Source organism: Lissotriton vulgaris, chromosome 8 (assembly GCF_964263255.1).
Source record: "Lissotriton vulgaris chromosome 8, aLisVul1.2, whole genome shotgun sequence".
In the NCBI taxonomy this organism is placed as follows: Eukaryota; Metazoa; Chordata; class Amphibia; order Caudata; family Salamandridae; genus Lissotriton; species Lissotriton vulgaris.
Genome location: NC_141696.1, coordinates 1,563,030,801 through 1,563,054,923, shown reverse-complemented (window position 1 = coordinate 1,563,054,923; position 24,123 = coordinate 1,563,030,801). Strand labels below are relative to the sequence as shown.

General features: G+C 54.3%; 1 protein-coding gene across 1 annotated transcript in view; it reads right to left on the bottom strand.

Moving 5' to 3' along the window:
• The window catches only part of MAN1A2 (mannosidase alpha class 1A member 2), a 436,652-nt gene that overhangs the window by 288,727 nt on the left and 123,802 nt on the right, over window positions 1-24,123 (bottom strand). Inside the window, exon 5 of the mRNA XM_086935831.1 lies at window positions 8,853-8,933. Coding sequence (XP_086791957.1) covers window positions 8,853-8,933 — 81 coding nt within the window. The remainder of the gene's footprint in view (window positions 1-8,852; window positions 8,934-24,123) is intronic.

Sequence of the window (24,123 nt, the reverse complement as noted above, 5' to 3'; positions counted from 1 at the left end):
GAAACTGCAGAAAAAATACGAGAAATTGATCGTATTAATTTGGAAAAATCACTTTCTGTAGTGGACAATGGGTTAACGACTCTGTCCTCCAGAATTTATTCACTGGACAGCCTTGTATCATCTGCTATTGATATAATAGAACAGGATATGCTAATGTTACAACATGGTCAATCCCAATTACGTTCTATTGTACAGCTAGGCTGGACGTTACAAAACCTCCGTTCAGGCTATGTGCCATGGCGTCTAATCAACACAACGTCATTATTTTCTATCTTTAACCTTACTGATAGACAAATCTCGTTGGCACAAAAAGGAGCAGACTATACGGTGCTGAGCATTGAAAAACTAGAAAGATTACCATTGACAATGTCAGAAAGACCTGTCATTGAATGGATAATACATGGCACCATTACAATCCCGATAACTTTTCAGTTTCAATACTGCCAATAGTATATACCAGCAGGCCTGTATGAAAGGCTGGGTAGAGGATACATCAAGTCGACCTGGAATTTGCCTTATACACATAGATGTTATAGTGAGGGGAAAAAGAGGTACTTCTTAGTGGTAACAATTGTAAAAAATCACTAAGCGGTACACTTCTGTGTCAAGGAATTAACTTGCATGGAGCCTGCGAAGGTTCATCAAACAACCTTTCATGTCATCTGCACGGCACCCCTGCTACACAGATAGAGCCCTTTTTCAGACAACTCTCTAACAGTAGCTACGTTATATTAAGTGACCACAGCTGTTGTGGCATGATGCCAGGAAAAGCCCATCTCGTGAGCGTTACTTCCAGGGTCATTAGTTGTATGCAAGTATTGTATCCAAACAGCAATCCAGACATGGAGGCAGCAATATGGCCTTCTGTGAATATCTCTTCTATTCGAAGTGATACTTTAAGCAGAATGAAGTCTATTCTTTTACAAACAACTGTGCCTTTAACCTCGTCCAAAGAGACGTATGACCTGCAAGTTGCAAGGACAGCGGCAGAGATACATATCGTATTATCGACAAATTGCCCCGTGCATTTCGTAGAAATGTTAAGCCAAATCTTAAACATGTCAGATACCAGTGGCATCGCACATGTATTTAAGACAATTTTTTCGGGAGTGTTAGCACCCTTTAAAACAGTTCTGGGCATCTTCCCGAATTTTGTGCATTCTCTATTCGATGGCCTGCCTCTTATTTTGGGACTCGTAGCAGGAATCTTTTTTTTGTTCCTCCTGCTCCGATATGGCAAGCCAAGTCACAGACAAAACTCAGGCTACGATGGAAGAAACGATCCTAACAAAACGATACCGAGACCGTATCACTAAGGTCCTCGGATTGGCCCGGCTAAGAGATCTGAATACTACCTGGTTTCTTTCATTCAGACCAATCTGGCAAAATTGCATCTTACCTGTGCTTCGATGTCTGCTATGCGGAGAAGAATGCGTGTTGGACGTCTGTCTTACACTACCAACAGCAGTACCAATGGATATCGATGCTTGGCTTTGTCCGGTAACGACTCATGCAACGTGTTGTCCCCAGCGGCTACCGATTCTGATGACGGCATTCGTTGAGACTTCACCATTACGATTAGGTGGCTGTGAAGTATGAGATGAAAGCGGCACCACACAGGTACAACCTTCTGTAAACATTGCTGATCTGAACACCGATCACGGCAATGCATTGCATATAGGCTCTATTTCTGAATTTTTAAGCGTTGGCCCAACTTTCACCTACTTTTGTAGACAAATTTTTTGCTGGCCTAGCAGAGCAAATGTTCTCTTCTAACAACGAGAAAAATATTTTAAAAAGCGAGCACACAGAGTTCCCTGAACTCTGAATTTGGCCTTCAGTTTTTTATAAACAACTCTACTGAAAACATTTGGAACTATTTTTTCCCATGAAAGCAAAATTATTTTTTCCCAATTTCCAAAATATTTACTTTTTTTTGGCACATGGTACTCTACAGAACTTCCATTCTTAAAGACTCTAGAGACAATATTTTGAATCAGCCTCTAGCACATGTACAATCTTGTATAAATATGTGATGAAATGGTCTCGACCTTTTTTCTGTATTAAGAGCCATTTCATGAATGTAAATTTCGTGATTCATTCGGTCAACATTCTAAATGAACACAATTTAATCTGAATGATACCACTGCTTGAAAGCGTACAGTATAATACTCATTTTCGTGTATCTATACCATTTCAAATGCGATTTAATGTATTTTGGGGTGGGCTGGAAAACAAATGCATACTTATATGTTTATATATTGCTTAGTATTTTAATAATTATGGACATTACACGTGGAGTGGGTGCTGTGAACGTATCTAGGACCCTAATTAAATATTCCCGATTTATGCCCTTATGTGGTTATAACAAATCATATCCTTATAAAGGCATAAGAATCATATCCATATTTAGTAATAGCCCATGCAGTCCAAAACACGGCAAGGCTACTTCCCTAAGACTCCTAGAAAGTACAACGCGTTCTTTAAACAAACCAAACCTCCAGCAGCCCGGGAATTCCCCCTGCTTTTGTTTTGATTTGTCCTAGAACTCCTGCGAGTCCGAAAGAACTGCCAGTTCTTAGTGACCATTCTTAGTGACGTCTTATATCCAACCTTACGTCAAACTCAGCACCTTCCAGGTACAAATATACCAGCATTTGCCTTAAGCAACACACGGTGGTTTGGAGCAGAGCGGCTATCTACTTACCCAAAGCCCATCCAATGCGAGTGAGAAAGGAAGCCGTCGCTCCCATTTGATGCACTGAGAAAGATGCTGTCTTTTCTCCTGCCGAGAAAATCCAGCTCCAGTGTTTCCAGTCACCCTTGCGGGTAACTGGGAGATCGAGTCCTGAGAGCGAGATACAAGACCTCCTTCATTCTAAAACCAAGGTACGGAGCTGATTAGATCCTTAGAGAATTCTTGATTCAGATTCTTCGCAAAACTAACTTAAACTTAAACTGCAACTCCCTTACTCTTTTCCACGTACTAGGCTTAGGTTTGGTACAATGGGGTAGGCGTAATTTAGAAGCACCAGTTGAGTACGTTTAGTCAAACTTTTATCTTTGTATGTATTGTATATATTTTATCCGTTTTAAGTATCATATGGCTCAGAAACCATATCAATGCTTTTACAGTATTATTTCAGAATACTGTACGCACTTTACTTTATGATAAGTATTGCAATTGTGGCAATTCACTTCTATTGCACGAGAAAGAAGACTGCTCAATAAATAACACCTTTTAATGAAAACGCCCGTCTCTCTATTTCTCTGCACTCCGGTGAAACTAAGTATGCACGATTGACTAAGTGAAATAGCTATCTATTGTTTTCACACGACTCTAGAGATATACTCCTTATTCTGGAGGGAGCAAAGTTGTCATGTTTATGCGGTTGTCAGAAACTAATCCCTTCTTGTCTAATCAGGGACGTTAACTCTTCCCTGTTCATTCAAAAAAGTTTCTAGTGACCTCTGAGCTATCTGGCATACCTAATTAAGTCCAACATATTCAGTAGAGACCTAGTCGATCTCAGTCCTACGTATAAAATGCCGTTTATGTTATTCCAATGCGCAGAGCCTATTGGGAATATAAGAACTACACTACAGGATACCTATGACTGACTGCTCTGTGGTTACCTATGACTGACTGCTCTGTGGTTACCTATGACTGACTGCTCTGTGGTTACCTATGACTGACTGCTGCGTGGTTACCTAGGACTGAGTGCTCACGGTAGAGGCTGCGCGCACCTGCGGTGACCTGAACAAGAAGTAATCTGGGAGACAAAGACATGGTGGCAACCTCTTGGAATCTACCCCCCTCCCATCTGAGATCTTAGAGATTTTCAGCATCAACTCTTTGATGTCGTCTCTCTGGAGACAGCACTCGAAGCTAGGGAAGCGATGGACACCCGCCGCGGTGACCAGGGAGGGGCCACACAGGTGGGAGGGGCCACACAGGTAGCAGGGTTGAAGCATAGATTATTGTCAAGTAAGCCCTGCCCAGCCCCTGGATTGCTGATGAACTATTGTTGGCAGCGCGATGCTGCCCTCTTCCCCGAAGGATTCCCCGGTGTGGGGATCCCTCCCGTGGCTCATTTTTTTTGCGTGAGTGCCCACCTCGCTTATTTTCCCTTTTCAGGAGCCTTAACGGGTGGCCACCCCGTTTCTACTTTTGTTTCACGCACTGAGGGTGCCCACCCCTCGGTGCTTTCTCCGCGAAAAGATTGGAGTGCGTCCCTCTTCCGCTTTCCTCTGCCTGGGGGAAGCCTTGGTCCCGCTTTTCCGGTCTCCTGTGTGGAGAGGGAGACCGGAGTTGCTGCCGCCCGCACTGCCGAAATCAGAAGGTGGTGCTGCGTGGGGAGGCTGGGAGCCTACCCCGCCTCCCCGGGTGGCCGAAGAGGAAGTGGCGCTGCCCGGAGTAGCCCCGACACGAGAGAACAGCCCGGTGAGTGATAAAGGGCTGGGGGAAGCTCCAGGCGGGCGCAGTGGTGCCTTGGAGGCACCAGGACAGTATTTGCTTTAGAGCGGCCCCGGATGCCAGTGGGCCGTTGCAACCTGGGGAGCCTTCGCTGTTTTCAGAGCCCACAAGGCTCCCGGGGGCATTATTGTATTTTGAGCCCACGAGGCTCCCGGGGGCATTATTGTATTTTGAGCCCACGAGGCTCACGGGGGCATTATTGTATTTTTTAGCCCACGAGTGCTCCAATCCACATTGTTGATCAAAAGGGCCAGAGGAGCCCGTGCTGAGCTCCGTGGCTCTAACGATGGGGGCCCGGCCGTGCCCTCTATTTGGCGCCTAATGCTTTAGGAGCCATTGTGCCCCCTGGGAGCAAAGATATTTGTAGAGCCTGCGGGCGTGTTATTTTCAGAGCCAGAGGGCTCCAATGGACAGTTGAGTTCAGAGCCTAGAGGGCTCCAACGTTTGGCGTATTAGTTGGTCCTAGAGCCTAGAAGGCTCCAACGTGTGCAGTATTTGTTCCCCAGCCCGAGGGCTCCAACCCTTTTTGCGCAGTCTTTTGTCCTGGGGGCCAGTGAGGGCCCACGCTGCAGTTTTGATTCTACAGCTGTCCAGCAAGTAGTGGGCAGCAGCACCGTTTAGGTTCTTTCTCCTAATGGACATGTACTTTGGACTCTGGAGTGAGTCGCACTCCTTCGCCCCTACTCTGGCCTTCCCCAGCTGCGCAGCACTTAGTGCCAGGTGCAACGTTTAGGCCCTGTTCTTGTCCCTCAGCTGCCCAGCAAGTAGTGGACAGCTGCTACGTTTAGGTTTTGGCGCAGTGGCGCAACCTGGACTTTGATGTGAGTTATGTGCTACATGTGATTTCTGCGCTAAACGTGATTTATGTGATATTATGATTTATGCGCTAATGCTTTGGGTGTTAGGAAATGTACGGTGTGTAGTATGTTTTGCGCCCCCTGTGTTCTGACACCTCCTAATGTGTTTTTATGCATCATGTGCTAAGTTTCTGGCCTATACCCCTAAATGTATGTTTATGCTTAGGTGGTTGTTTTTCCTAGTATAGTTATGCTAGTGAGTTCATGGTTCCCTGCGTGATATTTTCCCAAGGTGGTTAGGGTTGCGTAGGTGGCACTTACCTTTTACCAGTGGTTACTGGTTGTGTGCTACATTTGCTATTTGGTGCTTAAAACTATCTCCAAGGGCTTGATACTGAGCTCACCCCCTGACCAGAGTCCCAGGACCAGTGGACTCTAGTGTGCCTTCCCTGACAAGTTGCCGGGACTTGTCTGACCTCCAGGTGCCGCTGGAGCCCGCCTGAAGTGTGCCCCGTTCGCCCCCCTTTGCAGCCCGTGCCTGGCAGTCCCCGCCTCGAGCCGCGCCGCTCTCCTCTGAGCCGCGTCCGCTTCGCTGGGCCGCCCGCACCCTGCCCCCCTCCTCCTCTGAGCCGCACACCTTTGGGTCGCCCCAGCCTCAGAAAAAGCCCGGAGCCCCTTTTGGGAGGTGAAAAAACGCCTGCACGCTTGTAGTGTACCGGCCGCCTCCCGCCCGCTCCGGTCTGCCAAGGAGGTCACCCGCATTGTCCCGCGCCACCAGAGCGGAAGACACGGTCCGTACCCGCCGCCAGTTATTATATGTTCTATGTTCTAAAAGTGTTACTTCTACAAAGTGCTACTTCTACCTAAGGCTAGTTCTAAAAGTGCTCATTCCTGACAGTGGTCCATGTGGCCCTGTCCCATGTATATAATCCCATGTAAATTCTGCCCGTGCCTATGGCACATTGTAAAGTGTGTATTTATTATCTAATGTGTTTGGTATAATACAAAGGCTATTTTTGATATAACCTTGTGTGGAGTTCCTTTTGTGGGGGGCCTGGGATGTGGTTGCTGGTGGGTGTGTGCGCAAATGCTTTACACATCGCCTCCGTGATAAGCCTGACTGCTCGTGCCAAGCTACCAAGGGTGTGAGCAGGGGTTATCCTGACGGGTGACTTCCTTTCCCTGACTTAGAATGGTGGTTTCTGCCTGGCTTTGGCGCAAGCCTCAGCCAACCAGAAATTCACATTTCTAACAACCCATTTCAAGCAGCCCAAAATATAGGAGTTCGTAGAAGTTTTAGTTCTAAAGTTGCAGACGTGTTTATTCCATAACAATTGAAAGTTTCACACGGTCCTAGATTGTGAACTTGTAGACAACAACTGGCGCCTAACACATGTTTCATCACAAAGCACCTTTTTCAAGGCTGCAATAGTTACAAACAAGATGAAACTGTATTTTAGAAACCTTGTGTTCGTATACGACTGCAGTGTGTCAAGAGAAAAGGAAAGAGAAACCCAGATGCGAGTGTGCTCGGATCCACATTTTCTAGGAACAACCATTAGAGAAACCAATAGATAAGATGGACTCAATGTAAATAAAGCAAGAATAGACAGTGTGTAACCGTGTGTTGTTTTTAACTATTGCAGCCTTGAAAAAGTTGCTTTGTAACGAAACACGTCTCAGAGTGGATCACAGAAACCAGGACATTCCTGTAAGGAAGGGAGTGCAGCATACCTGCATTATACTCTTCACATTACCTATGCAAAGCAGTCCCCACATTCACAAGAAGAGACAGATGCCTTTCTTTACAGGGTAAACATCTTAGAGTGCAGTAGCAGTGTGTTGATGTGAAGTGATAAATGCTGTAATGTGACAGGTTATTGCATTACCACACAGAGGTAATGTCTGGATTTACAAATTTGAACACAACACGACTGAGTGCTTACAGTGGAGCCCGTGAGCACCTGCGGTGACCTGAACAAGAAGTAATCTGGGAGACAAAGACATGGTGGCAACCTCTTGGAATCTACCCCCACCCCACCCCCCCCCCATCCCCCCCCCTCCCGTCTGAGATCTTAGAGATTTTCAGCATCAACTCTTTGATGTCGTCTCTCTGGAGACAGCACTCGAAGCAAGGGAAGCGATGGACACCCGCCGCGGTGACCAGGGAGGGGCCACACTGGTGGGAGGGGCCACGCAGGCGGGAGGGGCCACGCAGGCGGGAGGGGCCACACCGGTGGGAGGGGCCACACAGGTAGCAGGGTTGAAGCATAGATTATTGTCAAGTAAAGCAGGCGGCCCCACACTAAGCACTGCATGCTGCAACCCCTGTTCCCGTTCAGACCCCCACAGCAACCTTCAGGAGGCCCGCTTCCAAAGAATACTGTAAGCCCGACGTTCAAACACCCAGCAGAGCAGGTAACATGACACAGTTCCAAGACCCAACATCATCAGAGAATAAGATTACCGCAAGACCCTGTGGTATACTTTTACAGAAAATAAACAGTGCTGGGAAAGTCTTGAACACTAATGTCACTCATCTTAGGGGCACCCGTTTGGGACAGGCACTCCCAGTGGGCAGACAACCACTTTTCATGAAATCCCTCCCAGGATGTACAACATCCGACTGAGACTCACCAACCACCTTCCCATATCCCATTGGTGACGCCAACACTCGGACAACATTTCTACACAGAGAACAAGTGATACCGAAGCACCCATTTCAAGCAGCCCAAAATATAGGAGTTCGGAGAAGTTTTAGTTCTAAAGTTGCAGACGTGTTTATTCCATAACAATTGAAAGTTTCACACGGTCCTAGATTGTGAACTTGTAGACAACAACTGGCGGCTAACACAGGTTTCATAACAAAGCACCTTCTTCAAGGCTGCAATAGTTACAAACAAGATGAAACTGCATTCTAGTAACCTTGTGTTCGTATTCGACTGCAGTGTGTCAAGAGAAAAGGAAAGAGAAACCCAGATGCGCGTGTGCTCGTAGCCACATTTTCTAGGAACAGCCATTTGAGAAACCAATAGATAAGATGGACCCAATGTAAATAAAGCAAGAATAGACAGTGTGTAACCGTGTGTTGTTTTTAACTATTGCAGCCTTGAAAAAGTTGCTTTGTAACGAAACACGTCTCAGAGTGGATCACAGAAACCAGGACATTCCTGTAAGGAAGGGAGTGCAGCATACCTGCATTATACTCTTCACATTACCTATGCAAAGCAGTCCCCACATTCACAAGAAGAGACAGATGCCTTTCTTTACAGGGTAAACATCTTAGAGTGCAGTAGCAGTGTGTTGATGTGAAGTGATAAATGCTGTAATGTGACAGGTTATTGCATTACCACACAGAGGTAAATGTCTGGATTTACAAATTTGAACACAAAGAGGTAAACGTCTGAAAGGGAAAGAGTAAACAACTGAACAGGAAGAGGTAAAGGTCTGACTGGAAAAAGGTAAACATCGGATGGGGAAGAGGTAAAGGCGTGAATGTGAAGTGTTGAAGGTCACTCCACGCAGAGATACACATGTGAACATATTACATGATGTGCTGGTCAGTGCTGGGCGCTTACCTCCTGTCCGGAGAGGTAGAATGCAGCCAGCAGGCCCCCAATGAACCGGATGTTCACTTCAAACACAGACACCTCCGAGTTCTGCAAAGCAAAGAGAGGCAGGAGGGTCACTCAAGCGATCGAACAAGATGGGGGCCTCTCTTGTGCACACTTGTTCAGCGCTTTAGGAGTAGGATATCATTATGAGGCGTGATCTACAAATCCAAGGCGATAACTAACATATTACACCCCGCAGATCTATGCCGCGCTGCATCATCATACGTTTTAGTTAGAAACAAAGATATGCAAATGACCGGAGTGTAATGAGTTTGCCCGGTGGAGTGAGATACAATCCCAGTGCCTTGTGAATATCACCAAGTTATCTCCCTTTGTAAAGTGGGCAGAAAGGTACCTCTGGGGTAGTTACCATTGCTTAGTGGGGGGAGGAGCTGCGGCTCACAGGGGCGGGGCCTCGGAGGGACTCAACTTTCTGTGCTTCCACCTAGTTCTGCATCAGCCCAGTAGCCCTGCTCCCACAGGATCAGTTCATCGGGTTCAGCTCCCCCAGACAGCGGTGCATCGAACCCCAGACCACTGGGGGCTGAGATCACTCCAAGAGTTCCTTCAGACTCTTGTATTTATCACACGAGACCAGCAGAAAGGCCCTGGGGGACCATGCCTATGCACTTGGGAAGCTCATCTCAAGCCAAGAGAATCACCTCTGCCATCACGGGCCGCCCCCAGGCTGGGTGAGTCTGCTTCAGGGCACTGGACGGACACCCTTGAACACCCCAGGCTGGGTGAGTCTGCTTCAAGGCGCTGGACGGACACCCTTGAACACCCCCAGGCTGAGTGAGTCCCCTTCAGGGCGCTGGACGGACACCCTTGAACACCCCAGGCTGGGTGAGTCTGCTTCAGGGCGCTGGAGCGACACCCCTGAACACCCGCAGGCTGGGTGAGTCTGCTTCAGGGCGCTGGAGGGACATCCTTGAACACCCGCAGGCTGGGTGAGTCTGCTTCAGGGCGCTGGAGGGACACCCTTTAACACCCCCAGGCTGAGTGAGTCCGCTTGAAGGTGCTGGAGGGACACCCTTGAACACCCCCAGGCTGGGTGAGTCCGCTTGAAGGTGCTGGAGGGACACCCTTGAACACCCCCAGGCTGGGTGAGTCTTCTTCAGGGCGCTGGAGGGACACCCTTGAACACCCCCAGGCTGGGTGAGTCTTCTTCAGGGCGCTGGAGGGACACCCTTGAACACCCCAGGCTGGGTGAGTCTGCTTCAGGGCGCTGGAGGGACATCCTTGAACACCCGCAGGCTGGGTGAGTATGCTTCAGGGCGCTGGAGGGACACCCTTTAACACCCCCAGGCTGAGTGAGTCCGCTTGAAGGTGCTGGAGGGACACCCTTGAACACCCCCAGGCTGGGTGAGTCTGCTTCAGGGCGCTGGAGGGACACCCTTGAACACCCCCAGGCTGAGTGAGTACGCTTCAAGGCGTTGGAAGGACACCCTTGAACCCCCTCAGGCTGGGTGAGTCTTCTTCAGGGCATTGGAGGGACACCCTTAAACCCCCCCAGGCTGGGTGAGTCTGCTTCAGGGCACTGGAGGGACACCCTTGAACCCCCAGGCTGGGTGAGTCTGCTTCAAGGAGCTGGAGGGACACCCTTGAACCCCCAGGCTGGGTGAGTCTGCTTCAAGGCGCTGGACGGACACCCTTGAACACTCCCAGGTTGGGTGAGTCTGCTTCAAGGCGCTGGACGGACACCCTTGAACACCCCAGGCTGGGTGAGTCTGCTTCAAGGAGCTGGAGGGACACCCTTGAACACCCCAGGCTGGGTGAGTCTGCTTCAGGGTGCTGGAGGGACACCCTTGAACCCCACCAGGCCGGGGGTGTCTGCTTCAGGGACTGGAGGGACACCCTTGAACCCCCAGGCTGGGTGAGTCTGCTTCAAGGCGCTGGACGGACACCCTTGAACACTCCCAGGTTGGGTGAGTCTGCTTCAAGGCGCTGGACGGACACCCTTGAACACCCCCAGGCTGAGTGAGTACGCTTCAAGGCGTTGGACGGACACCCTTGAACACCCCCAGGCTGGGTGTGTCTGCTTCAAGGCACTGGAGGGAGACCCTTGAACCCCCTCAGGCTGGGTGAGTCTTCTTCAGGGCGCTGGAGGGACACCCTTGAACACCCCCAGGCTAGGTAAGTCTTCTTCAGGGCGCTGGAGGGACACCCTTGAACACCCCCAGGCTGGGTGAGTCTGCTTCAAGGCGCTGGAGGGACACTCTTGAGCACCCCCAGGCTGGGTGAGTCTGCTTCAAGGCGCTGGAGGGACACCCTTAAACCCCCCCCCCCCCCCAGGCTGGGTGAGTCTGCTTCAGGGCACTGGAGGGACACACTTGAGCACCCCCAGGCTGGGTGAGTCTGCTTCAAGGCGCTGGAGGGACACTCTTGAGCACCCCTAGGCTGGGTGAGTCTGCTTCAAGGCGCTGGAGGGACACTCTTGAGCACCCCCAGGCTGGGTGAGTCTGCTTCAAGGAGCTGGACGGACACCCTTGAACCCCCAGGCTGGGTGAGTCTGCTTCAAGGCGCTGGACGGACACCCTTGAACACCCCCCCAGGCTGGGTGAGTCTGCTTCAAGGAGCTGGACGGACACCCTTGAACCCCCAGGCTGGGTGAGTCTGCTTCAAGGCGCTGGACGGACACCCTTGAACACTCCCAGGTTGGGTGAGTCTGCTTCAAGGCGCTGGACGGACACCCTTGAACACCCCAGGCTGGGTGAGTCTGCTTCAGGGCACTGGAGGGACACACTTGAGCACCCCCAGGCTGGGTGAGTCTGCTTCAAGGCGCTGGAGGGACACTCTTGAGCACCCCCAGGCTGGGTGAGTCTGCTTCAAGGCGCTGGAGGGACACTCTTGAGCACCCCCAGGCTGGGTGAGTCTGCTTCAAGGAGCTGGACGGACACCCTTGAACCCCCAGGCTGGGTGAGTCTGCTTCAAGGCGCTGGACGGACACCCTTGAACACCCCCCCAGGCTGGGTGAGTCTGCTTCAAGGAGCTGGACGGACACCCTTGAACCCCCAGGCTGGGTGAGTCTGCTTCAAGGCGCTGGACGGACACCCTTGAACACTCCCAGGTTGGGTGAGTCTGCTTCAAGGCGCTGGACGGACACCCATGAACACCCCAGGCTGGGTGAGTCTGCTTCAAGGAGCTGGAGGGACACCCTTGAACCCCCAGGCTGGGTGAGTCTGCTTCAAGGCGCTGGACGGACACCCTTGAACCCCACCAGGCCGGGGGTGTCTGCTTCAGGGACTGGAGGGACACCCTTGAACCCTCCCAGGCTGGGTGAGTCTTCTTCAGGGCGCTGGAGGGACACCCTTGAACACCCCCAGGCTGGGTGAGTCTTCTTCAGGGCGCTGGAGGGACACCCTTGAACACCCCAGGCTGGGTGAGTCTGCTTCAGGGCGCTGGAGGGACATCCTTGAACACCCCCAGGCTGAGTGAGTCTGCTTCAAGGCGCTGGAGGGACACCCTCGAACACCCCAGGCTGGGTGAGGTCTATTGGCAAGGGGGCCTGGGGGAGACATGCCATGGACCCTGCAGGGTTCAGGAGGGCTGGTGCTCCTCACTTCCTGGTTTCCATGGTTTCAGCCCCGTTGCTAGGCTACGGGCGCTCATCCCTTCCTGATGCTATGTCTGGTCCCTGTGATTACAACGAAGGCGCCGTGGAGACACTTCAGAGGGTGGATAAAGAGAGGGACCCGAGGGTGCGAGGAGGGAGGCTAGCCCCGAGAGGCCGAGCTCTGTACAGTGGCGCTAGCACCGCAGGCAGGTGCACGTGAACCCTGTTACAATGTACACATGGGCAGCCCTGGACACGCCCCGGGCCTCTGTCTGGGAACCCCACGCAGCCCGGCAGCGGTAGGGAAGCCATCCGGGCTGTACAGAGCGCAGCGAAGCCTTAAGAGGGGCGCACTGGGCGCTATTGGAATGACGACACAAGAACAACATCATGATACATGAGGTGACTTCATATCACTGGGTGACATTTATTGAAAGGATGGTTTTAACCTGAATTTAGAGGTACCGAAGAGTGAAGACCACCTCTGCCCGGAGTGAACCAGGCAGATGTGCACAGTGGGCCCCAGGGTACCGGGGCCAGGGCCGGCACTGCAGCTGCCCAGGGTCTCGTGCTCAGCCTGCCAGCAGTGTGTCCTCTTGTTTCCTGTCTGAAAGGTGTCTCCTTGCAATTAGGGTCCATGGGATGGTGTCTGGAGGCCTAGGGGAGGGGCCCATTCACAGACACTGCGGGACGCCCATTGTACAGGATTTTAGCTCACCCACCGTTTTAACTTGTATCCCACAAGTGATCCTCACAGCTATCCTGCTGAAGGTGTGAGTAGAAGTTAAAACAGTGGGGGCGCTAGAAGGCGGGCCAATCAGCGCCCCGGAGTGTCTCTGAATGTTCTCCTCACAATGAGTCACTTATCTAAATTAAAGGGAACTCGCACATTTCTTTTTGGCCCAGGGCCCCACAAATCCTAGCACCGGCCCTGCCTGGGGCTGCATCACTCCAGCCATCCCCAGACTGCTCGGCCAATGGAAACGCGGCACACTGAAGCCCCGTGGTGTGTCCAAGATCACACTGCTTGGTGAACTGAGCATGCCGAGATGTGAGGCCTCATTTCCTGGTCACACGATGTGTGCAATATAATCATAAAGCCCCAATCATTTCCCATTTCACAAAAAATCACAATATTTTCTGATCACTTCTTTCAATAGCTATCATTATGTTCAATAAATGTGCATATTAAATACACGTGTGTATCCTGTTAAAGCAGGCTTTCGAGAGTGCTTCAAGAACAAACACAAGGTATTGGCGTAAGGGAACGTATGGCTTTCATGTATGTCTTCATTTGGCTGCCCCCCCCAGGGCCCGGACCCCCTCCCACCCGGAGCGCCTCGTCAGTCTGTCCCCCAGTACAGATAAGAGCGCCCCTCGCCCCTCCCCCCACACTTGTACCGGGGGTCGGGGGAGGACGGTGGGAGTCAACGGACACGACCTGCCCCCCCCCCCCTCCCCGCAGGAGCGCAGTGGGCTTGGGGTGCGTCGCTTGACTCCCCCAGTCCCACAGGACAAGGACAGGATTCGTCCACCCTCTTAGTAAAACACACGGACACCCAACATTGCAGTAGAGTGGTGAATTAATCAAACATTCGCCCCAGTACAGAGATCTGGGCCTAAATCCATCGTTTCTTTGCACTCCACAGCACCCTGGGTCAGACACTGGATATATGCAAATCAGCCTTGACCCTGTGCCTCATGGGAACAGTCCAGTCTGAACTACCAAGCCATGTCTTTCCCAGACCGGAATCAAGCATCCAAGGACCGGTTTCTGGCTATCAACCTTCATCAGCCTGGATAGCTTGACTCCAGTGGTGTGGAGAGCCTGGGACTCACGTCTGAGTATACCCAGAACACTCGGGGTGACAAATGCAAACACAACAATTTTATTTGGATTTTATGTGCAAGGTTTTCTATAGCGCTGGCTAGACCCAGAGGTATCAGAGCGCTTTACATGAGGATCAGTGAGTTACAGATTCCATAATAACATAGACAAGTAGAGACATAGGAGAAGAGAAAAAAACATGAGATTACACAATAATGTGAGAAGGAAACCCTACCTCCTCTGCACCTCAGGGTACAGGACGCGCTTGTATAGCGCAAAAGTCTCACAAGCCCCTCCTCCACAAGGCGCTATGCAGGCTGGCGCTGGAAGTCCCCAACAGCTACAGTGTTTGTTTTTGCAACACAGCATTTCTTTGATAGTGAAATATCATCTGGGCCAGCAGAACTCTGCTCCAGTTTTTCAGGCGCTGAACTACCTGGGGGTCCCTTGCAGGTGGGTATGTTTGCATCTTGGCAAGTGGCGGCGTTCTTCAGCTGGAGGCCGGAACTAGAGGCGTCAGTGAAGGATGTGTGTCTTCAGGATTGGAAGGGGAAGGTGTGTTATGCCATCCCTCCACTCAGGAGGACGCAGAGGGCTGCAGCTCAAGTAACGACACAGGAGCTGGAAGTGGCTCAGATGACTCTGATTTGGAGGGCCAAGCCCTGGTTTCAGTCCTTCTTCGGCTATTGTGTGGTCCACTGGGTCACATTCCAAGTTTTCCAATGCTATTGGTGGACCCAATGGCCCTTCCACATACACCGATGCAGGCTTTCTTCCTACAACATTGCAAAAACCACAGTTGATGGACAAAATGTAGAACAATGTCATACATTCACCCCAGTACAGTGATCTGGGCCTAAATCCATCGTTTTTTTGCTCACCAAGCCATTCCAGTTTGAACCCAGCCATATGCAAATCAGTCTTCACCCTGTGCCCCATGGGAACAGTCCAGCCCGAACTGCCAGGCCACGTCCTCCCTGGACTGGAAACAAGCATCCTAGGACCGGTTTCGGGGTTTCACCCCTCTTCAGCCAGGATAGCTTGATTCCAGTGGCATGGAGAGCACGGGACTCACGTCGGAGCATACCCAGCCCACTCGGGGTGACAAATGCAAAAACAACAGATGATGGACCGAATGCAGAGCAATGTCATAATTTCACCCCAGTACAGAGATCTGGGCCTAAATCCATCGTTGTTTTGCTCACCATGCCATTCCAGTTTGGACCCAGTCATATGCAAATCAGTCTTGACCCTGTGCCCCATTGGAACAGTCCAGCCCGAACTGCAAAGCCATGTCTTCCCTGGACTGGAAACCCCAGTGGCCGCTCTTCAGGTTTCTGAAGCTGGGGTCTGCCCCTAGAGTGCTGCTGTCAGGGTCTTTCCTGGAAGTAGGGGATCCTGTCAGGTACACAGAAGTGTCCCTGGCCCAGACCCCAATACAGGCTGAGAATCGGCAGGCCCCCTCCTATTTGGGTAAGAAGCCCCACACACATCCCACCCCCCCACCCACACACACATCGGGGACAGATCAATCTGCCCGGAACCCGTCGCTTTGGTACAAGATCACAGGGTGGAGGGCTGTGCTGGACCCAGAGTGCGCACAGACTGCAGGGAACAGGTATTTCTACCCACAGAGAGCCGCCTTCAGTGATTCCTACCAGACACTGGTGAATTCTCACTTCACAGCACTTTCAGTCACTACTTTCTACCTACAGAGGGCCTGTGGCGGACAGGGCCTGGCCTTTAGTGGCTAGCAGATAATAGTGAATTTTCACTTCGCAACACTTTTTTCACTACTTTCTACCCACACGTTACGTTCTGCGCAGTCTGTGTCACTCTGTGGATCCAGTCACAGCGGGGGTGCTCGCTTCCTGTAATACTGACGTCACGCTCCGTGCAGTCTGTTTCACTCTGTGGATCCGGTCACAGTGGGGGTGCTCGCTTCCTGTAATACTGACGTCACGCTCAGTGCAGTCTGTTTCACTCTGTGGATCCAGTCACAGCGGGGGTGCTCGCTTCCTGCATTACTGACGTCACGCTCAGTGCAGTCTGTGTCACTCTGTGGATCCAGTCACAGCGGGGGTGCTCGCTTCCTGTAATACTGACGTCACGCTCAGTGCAGTCTGTTTCACTCTATGGATCCAGTCACAGCGGGGGTGCTCGCTTCCTGCGCTACTGACGTCACGCTCAGTGCAGTTAGTTTCACTCTGTGGATCCAGTCACAGCGGGGGTGCTCGCTTCCTGCATTATTGACGTCACGCCCCGTTCAGTGTCTGTTTCACTCTGTGGATCCAGTCACAGCGGGGGTGCTCGCTTCCTGCACTACTGACGTCACGCTTCGTGCCGAGTCTGTGTCACTCTGTAGATCCAGTCACAGCGGGGGTGCTCGCTTCCTGCATTATTGACGTCACGCTTTGTGCAGTCTGTTTCACTCTGTGGATCCAGTCACAGCGGGGGTGCTCGCTTCCTGCACTACTGACGTCACGCTTCGTGCCGAGTCTGTTTCACTCTGTGGATCCGGTCACAGCGGGGGTGCTCGCTTCCTGCATTATTGACGTCACGCTTTGTGCAGTCTGTGTCACTCTGTAGATCCAGTCACAGCGGGGGTGCTCGCTTCCTGCATTACTGACGTCACGCTCCGTGCAGAGTCTGTGTCACTCAGTGGATCCAGTCACAGCGGGGGTGCTCGCTTCCTGTACTACTGACGTCGCGCTCAGTGCAGTCTGTTTCACTCTGTGGATCCAGTCACAGCGGGGGTGCTCGCACTCTGCACTACTGACGTCACGCTTTGTGCAGTCTGTTTCACTCTGTGGATCCAGTCACAGCGGGGGTGCTCGCTTCCTGCATTACTGACGTCACGCTCCGTGCAGAGTCTGTGTCACTCAGTGGATCCAGTCACAGCGGGGGTGCTCGCTTCCTGTACTACTGACGTCACGCTCAGTGGAGTCTGTTTCACTCTGTAGATCCAGTCACAGTGGAGGTGCTCGCTTCCTGCACTACTGTTGTCACGCTCCGTGCAGTCCGTTTCACTCTATGGATCCAGTCACAGCGGGGGTGCTTGCTTCCTGCATTACTGACATCACGCTCTGTGCAGTGTCTGTTTCACTCTATGGATCCAGTCACAGCGGGGGTGCTCGCTTCCTGCACTACTGACGTCACGCTCCGTACAGTCTGTTTCACTCTGTGGATCCAGTCACAGCGGGGTGCTCGCTTCCTGCACTACTGACTTCACGCTCCGTGCAGTGTCTGTTTCACTCATTGGATCCAGTCACAGCGGGGGTGATCGCTTCCTGAATAACTGACGTCACGCTTTGTGCAGCCTGTTTCACTGTGTGGATCCGGTCACAGTGGGGGTGCTCGCTTCCTGCATTACTGACATCATGCTCAGTGCAGTCTGTGTCACTCTGTGGATCCAGTCACAGCGGGGGTGCTCGCTTCCTGTACTACTGACATCATGCTCAGTGCAGTCTGTGTCACTCTGTGGATCCAGTCACAGCGGGGGTGCTCGCTTCCTGTACTACTGACGTCACGCTCAGTGCAGTCTGTGTCACTCTGTGGATCCAGTCACAGCGGGGGTGCTTGCTTCCTGTACTACTGACTTCACGCTCCGTGCAGTGTCTGTTTCACTCATTGGATCCAGTCACAGCGGGGGTGATCGCTTCCTGAATAACTGACGTCACGCTTTGTGCAGCCTGTTTCACTGTGTGGATCCGGTCACAGTGGGGGTGCTCGCTTCCTGCATTACTGACATCATGCTCAGTGCAGTCTGTGTCACTCTGTGGATCCAGTCACAGCGGGGGTGCTCGCTTCCTGTACTACTGACGTCACGCTCAGTGCAGTCTGTGTCACTCTGTGGATCCAGTCACAGCGGGGGTGCTTGCTTCCTGTACTACTGACTTCACGCTCCGTGCAGTGTCTGTTTCACTCATTGGATCCAGTCACAGCGGGGGTGATCGCTTCCTGAATAACTGACGTCACGCTTTGTGCAGCCTGTTTCACTGTGTGGATCCGGTCACAGTGGGGGTGCTCGCTTCCTGCATTACTGACATCATGCTCAGTGCAGTCTGTGTCACTCTGTGGATCCAGTCACAGAGGGGGTGCTCGCTTCCTGCACTACTGACGTCACGCTCCGTGCAGTCCGTTTCACTCTGTGGATCCAGTCACAGCGGGGGTGCTCACTTCCTGCACTACTGACGTCACGCTTCGTGCCGAGTCTGTGTCACTCTGTGGATCCGGTCACAGCGGGGGTGCTCGCTTCCTGCATTACTGACGTCACGCTCAGTGCAGTCTATTTCACTCTGTGGATCCGGTCACAGCGGGGGTGCTCGCTTCCTGCATTATTGACGTCACGCCTTGTGCAGTCTGTTTCACTCTGTGGATCCGGTCACAGCGGGGGTGCTCGCTTCCTGCATTACTGACGTCACGATCCGTGCAGTCTGTTTCACTCTGTGGATCCAGTCACAGTGGGGGTGCTCGCTTCCTGCATTATTGACGTCACGCATTGTGCAGTCTGTTTCACTCTGTGGATCCAGTCACAGCGGGGGTGCTCGCTTCCTGCACTACTGACGTCACGCTTCGTGCCGAGTCTGTTTCACTCTGTGGATCCAGTCACAGCGGGGGTGCTCGCTTCCTGCACTACTGACGTCACGCTCCGTGCAGTCTGTTTCACTCTGTGGATCCAGTCACAGCGGGGGTGCTCGCTTCCTGCACTACTGACGTCACGCATTGTGCAGTCTGTGTCACTCTGTAGATCCAGTCACAGCGGGGGTGCTCGCTTCCTGCATTATTGACGTCACGCTTTGTGCAGTCTGTTTCACTCTGTGGATCCGGTCACAGTGGGGGTGCTCGCTTCCTGCATTACTGACGTCATGCTCAGTGCAGTCTATTTCACTCTGTGGATCCGGTCACAGTGGGGGTGCTCGCTTCCAGCACTACTGACGTCACTCTCAGTGCAGTCTGTTTCACTCTGTGGATCCGGTCACAGTGGGGGTGCTCGCTTCCTGCATTCCTGACGTCACGCTTTGTGCAGTCTGTTTCACTCTGTGGATCCGGTCACAGTGGGGGTGCTCGCTTCCTGCATTCCTGACGTCACGCTTTGTGCAGTCTGTTTCACTCTGTGGATCCGGTCACAGTGGGGGTGCTCGCTTCCTGCATTACTGACGTCACGATCCGTGCAGAGTCTGTGTCACTCTGTGGATCCAGTCACAGTGGGGGTGCTCGCTTCCTGCATTACTGACGTCACGATCCGTGCAGAGTCTGTGTCACTCTGTGGATCCAGTCACAGTGGGGGTGCTCGCTTCCTGCATTACTGACGTCACGATCCGTGCAGAGTCTGTGTCACTCTGTGGATCCAGTCACAGCGGGGGCGCTCGCTTCCTGCACTACTGTCGTCACGCTTTGTGCAGTCTGTTTCACTCTGTGGATCCGGTCACAGTGGGGGTGCTGGCTTCCTGCACAGATCTCAGGCTGGCCCCCCCTCCCACAGGATCCCCACAGGGGCTTGCAGGAGCTCCCAGAGGCCCTCTCTAGGCGCTTGTTGCCTCTGCACCCTCCAATCTCATCCCTGAATCCCCACATCACATGTGCACCGCCCGGACCCTGCATCCCTCAGCAGCTCTCATGCATCATCAGGCTCATGCATAAACATTTCCATTCATGCATAATCAATGAGCGCGTCCAGGCCAAGACCAGGTGCTGAGAATCAGAAACATGTGAGCTTCATCTGGGGCGTTGCTGAGAGCATCTCTCAGGGAGGTGGCTCGGGGCATGTCTCATAGAGGCAGGCTCACAGAGGCAGGCTCGGGCATGTCTCACAGAGGCAGGCTCGGGCATGTCTCACAGAGGCAGGCTCGGGCATGTCTCACAGAGGCAGGCTCGGGGCATGTCTCACAGAGGCAGGCTCGGGCATGTCTCACAGAGGCAGGCTCGGGCATGTCTCACAGAGGCAGGCTCGGGCCTGTCTCACAGAGGCAGGCTCGGGGCATGTCTCAGGGAGGCAGGCTCGGGGCATGTCTCAGGGAGGCAGGCTCGGGCATGTCTCACAGAGGCAGGCTCGGGCCATGTCTCACAGAGGCAGGCTCGGGCATGTCTCACAGAGGCAGGCTCGGGGCATGTCTCACAGAGGCAGGCTCGGGGCATGTCTCACAGAGGCAGGCTCGGGGCATGTCTCGCAGAGGCAGGCTCGGGGCATCTCTCAGGGAGACGGCTCAGGGCATGTCTCACAGAGGCAGGCTCGGGGCATGTCTCACAGAGGCAGGCTCGGGGCATGTCTCACAGAGGCAGGCTCGGGGCATGTCTCAGGGAGGCAGGCTCGGGGCATGTCTCAGGGAGGCAGGCTCGGGACATGTCTCAGGGAGGCAGGCTCGGGCAGGTCTCACAGAGGCTGGCTCGGGCATGTCTCACAGAGGCTGGCTCGGGCATGTCTCACAGAGGCTGCCTCGGGGCATGTCTCAGGGAGGCAGGCTCGGGGCATGTCTCACAGAGGCAGGCTCGGGCATGTCTCACAGAGGCTGGCTCGGGGCATCTCTCAGGGAGACGGCTCGGGGCATGTCTCACAGAGGCAGGCTCGGGGCATGTCTCACAGAGGCTGGCTCGGGGCATCTCTCAGGGAGACGGCTCGGGGCATGTCTCACAGAGGCAGGCTCGGGCATGTCTCAGAGGCAGGCTCAGGCATGTCTCACAGAGGCCGGCTCGGGGCATCTCTCATGGAGACGGCTCGGGGCATGTCTCACAGAGGCAGGCTCGGGGTATGTCTCACAGAGGCAGGCTCGGGGCATGTCTCACAGAGGCAGGCTCGGGGCATCTCAGGGAGACGGCTCGGGGCATGTCTCACAGAGGCAGGCTCGGGGTATGTCTCAAAGAGGCAGGCTCGGGCATGTCTCAAAGAGGCAGGCTCGGGCATGTCTCACAGAGGCAGGCTCGGGCATGTCCCACAGAGGCAGGCTCGGGCATGTCTCACAGAGGCAGGCTCGGGCATGTCTCACAGAGGCAGGCTCGGGGCATGTCTCACAGAGGCAGGCTCGGGCATGTCTCACAGAGGCAGGCTCGGGGCATGTCTCACAGAGGCAGGCTCGGGGCATGTCTCACAGAGGCAGGCTCGGGCATGTCTCACAGAGGCAGGCTCAGGGCATGTCTCACAGAGGCAGGCTTAGGGCATCTCTCACAGAGGCAGGCTCGGGGCATGTCTCACAAAGGCAGGCTCGGGCATGTCTCACAGAGGCAGGCTCGGGGCATGTCTCACAGAGGCAGTCTCGGGGCATGTCTCGCAGAGGCAGGCTCAGGGCATCTCTCAGGGAGACGGCTCAGGGCATGTCTCACAGAGGCAGTCTCGGGCATGTCTCACAGAGACAGGCTCGGGGCATGTCTCACAGAGGCAGGCTCGGGGCATGTCTCACAGAGGCAGGCTCGGGGCATGTCTCACAGAGGCAGGCTCGGGCATGTCTCACAGAGGCAGGCTCGGGCATGTCTCACAGAGGCAGGCTCGGGCATGTCTCACAGAGGCAGGCTCGGGCATGTCTCACAGAGGCAGGCTCGGGCCTGTCTCACAGACGCAGGCTCGGGGCATGTCTCACAGAGGCAGGCTCGGGGCATGTCTCACAGAGGCAGGCTCGGGGCATGTCTCACAGAGGCAGGCTCGGGCATGTCTCACAGAGGCAGGCTCGGGCATGTCTCACAGAGACAGGCTCGGGCATGTCTCACAGAGACAGGCTCGGGCATGCATCACAGAGGCAGACTCACAGAGGCAGGCTCGGGCCTGTCTCACAGAGGCAGGCTCGGGGCATGTCTCACAGAGGCAGGCTCGGGACATGTCTCAAAGAGACAGGCTCGGGGCACGTCTCACAGAGGCAGGCTCGGGGCATGTCTCACAGAGGCAGGCTCAGGCATGTCTCACAGAGGCAGGCTCAGGCATGTCTCACAGAGGCAGGCTCGGGGCATGTCTCAGAGAGGCAGGCTCGGGCATGTCTCACAGAGGCAGGCTCGGGGCATGTCTCACAGAGGCAGGCTTAGGGCATCTCTCACAGAGGCAGGCTCGGGGCATGTCTCACAGAGGCAGGCTCGGGGCATGTCTCACAAAGGCAGGCTCGGGCATGTCTCACAGAGGCAGGCTCAGGGTGTCTCTCAGGGAGGCAGGCTCGGGGCATGTCTCACAGAGGCAGGCTCAGGGCATCTCTCAGGGAGACGGCTCGGGGCATGTCTCACAGAGGCAGGCTCGGGGTATGTCCCAAAGAGGCAGACTCGGGCATGTCTCACAGAGGCAGGCTCGGGGCATGTCTCACAGAGGCAGGCTCTGGGCATCTCTCACAGAGGCAGGCTCTGGGCATGTCTCACAGAGGCAGGCTCGGGCATGTCTCACAGAGGCAGGCTCGGGCATGTCTCACAGAGGCAGACTCGGGCATGTCTCACAGAGGCAGGCTCGGGCATGTCTCACAGAGGCAGGCTCGGGGCATGTCTCACAGAGGCAGGCTCGGGGCATGTCTCACAGAGGCAGGCTCAGGGCATCTCTCACAGAGGCAAGCTCGGGGCATGTCTCACAGAGGCAGGCTCGGGGCATGTCTCAAGGAGGTAGGCTCGGGGCATGTCTCAAGGAGGTAGGCTCGGGGCATGTCTCACAGAGGCAGGCTCGGGGCATGTCTCACAGAGGAAGGCTCGGGGCATGTCTCACAGAGGCGGCTCGGGGCATGTCTCAGGGAGGCGGCTCGGGGCATGTCTCACAAAGGCAGGCTCAGGGCATGTCTCAGGGAGACGGCTCAGGGCATGTCTCACAGAGGCAGGCTCGGGGCATGTCTCACAGAGGCAGGCTCGGGGCATGTCTCACAGAGGCAGGCTCGGGGCATGTCTCAAGGAGGTAGGCTCGGGGCATGTCTCAAGGAGGTAGGCTCGGGGCATGTCTCACAGAGGAAGGCTCGGGGCATGTCTCACAGAGGCAGGCTCGGGGCATGTCTCAAGGAGGTAGGCTCGGGGCATGTCTCAAGGAGGCAGGCTCGGGGCATGTCTCACAGAGGAAGGCTCGGGGCATGTCTCACAGAGGCGGCTCGGGGCATGTCTCAGGGAGGCGGCTCGGGGCATGTCTCAGGGAGGCGGCTCAGGGGATGTCTCACAGAGGCAGGCTCGGGCATGTCTCTCAGGGAGGCGGATCTGGGCATGTCTCACAGAGGCAGGCTCGGGCATGCCTCTCAGGGAGGCGGATCTGGGCATATCTCACAGAGGCAGGCTCGGGCGTCTCTCAGGGAGGCAGGCTCGGGCATCTCTCAGGGAGGCAGGCTCGGGCATCTCTCAGGGAGGCAGGCTCGGGCATCTCTCAGGGAGGCAGGCTCGGGCATCTCTCAGGGAGGCAGGCTGAGGGCATCCCTCAGGGAGGAATGCTCGGGCGTCTCACAGAGGCAGGCTTGGGGTGTCTCAGAGATCGGCTCAGGGCGTCTCTCAGGGAGACGGCTCAGGGCATGTCTCACAGAGGCAGGCTCGGGCGTCTCTCAGGGAGGCAGGCTCGGGCGTCTCTCAGGGAGGCAGGCTCGGGCGTCTCTCAGGGAGGCAGGCTCGGGGCGTCTCTCAGGGAGGCAGGCTCGGGCGTCTCTCAGGGAGGCAGGCTCGGGCGTCTCTCAGGGAGGCAGGCTCAGGGCATCCCTCAGGGAGGAATGCTCGGGCGTCTCACAGAGGCAGGCTTGGGGTGTCTCAGAGATCGTCTCAGGGCGTCTCTCAGGGAGGTAGGCTCGGGTGTCTCTCAGGGAGGCAGGCTCAGGGCATCCCTCAAGGAGGAAGGCTCGGGGGGGCGTCTCCAAGGGAGTCAGGCTGGGTGTCTCTTAGGGAGGAAGGCCTGGGGCAACTCACACAACAAAGTACTTACCTGTGAACCG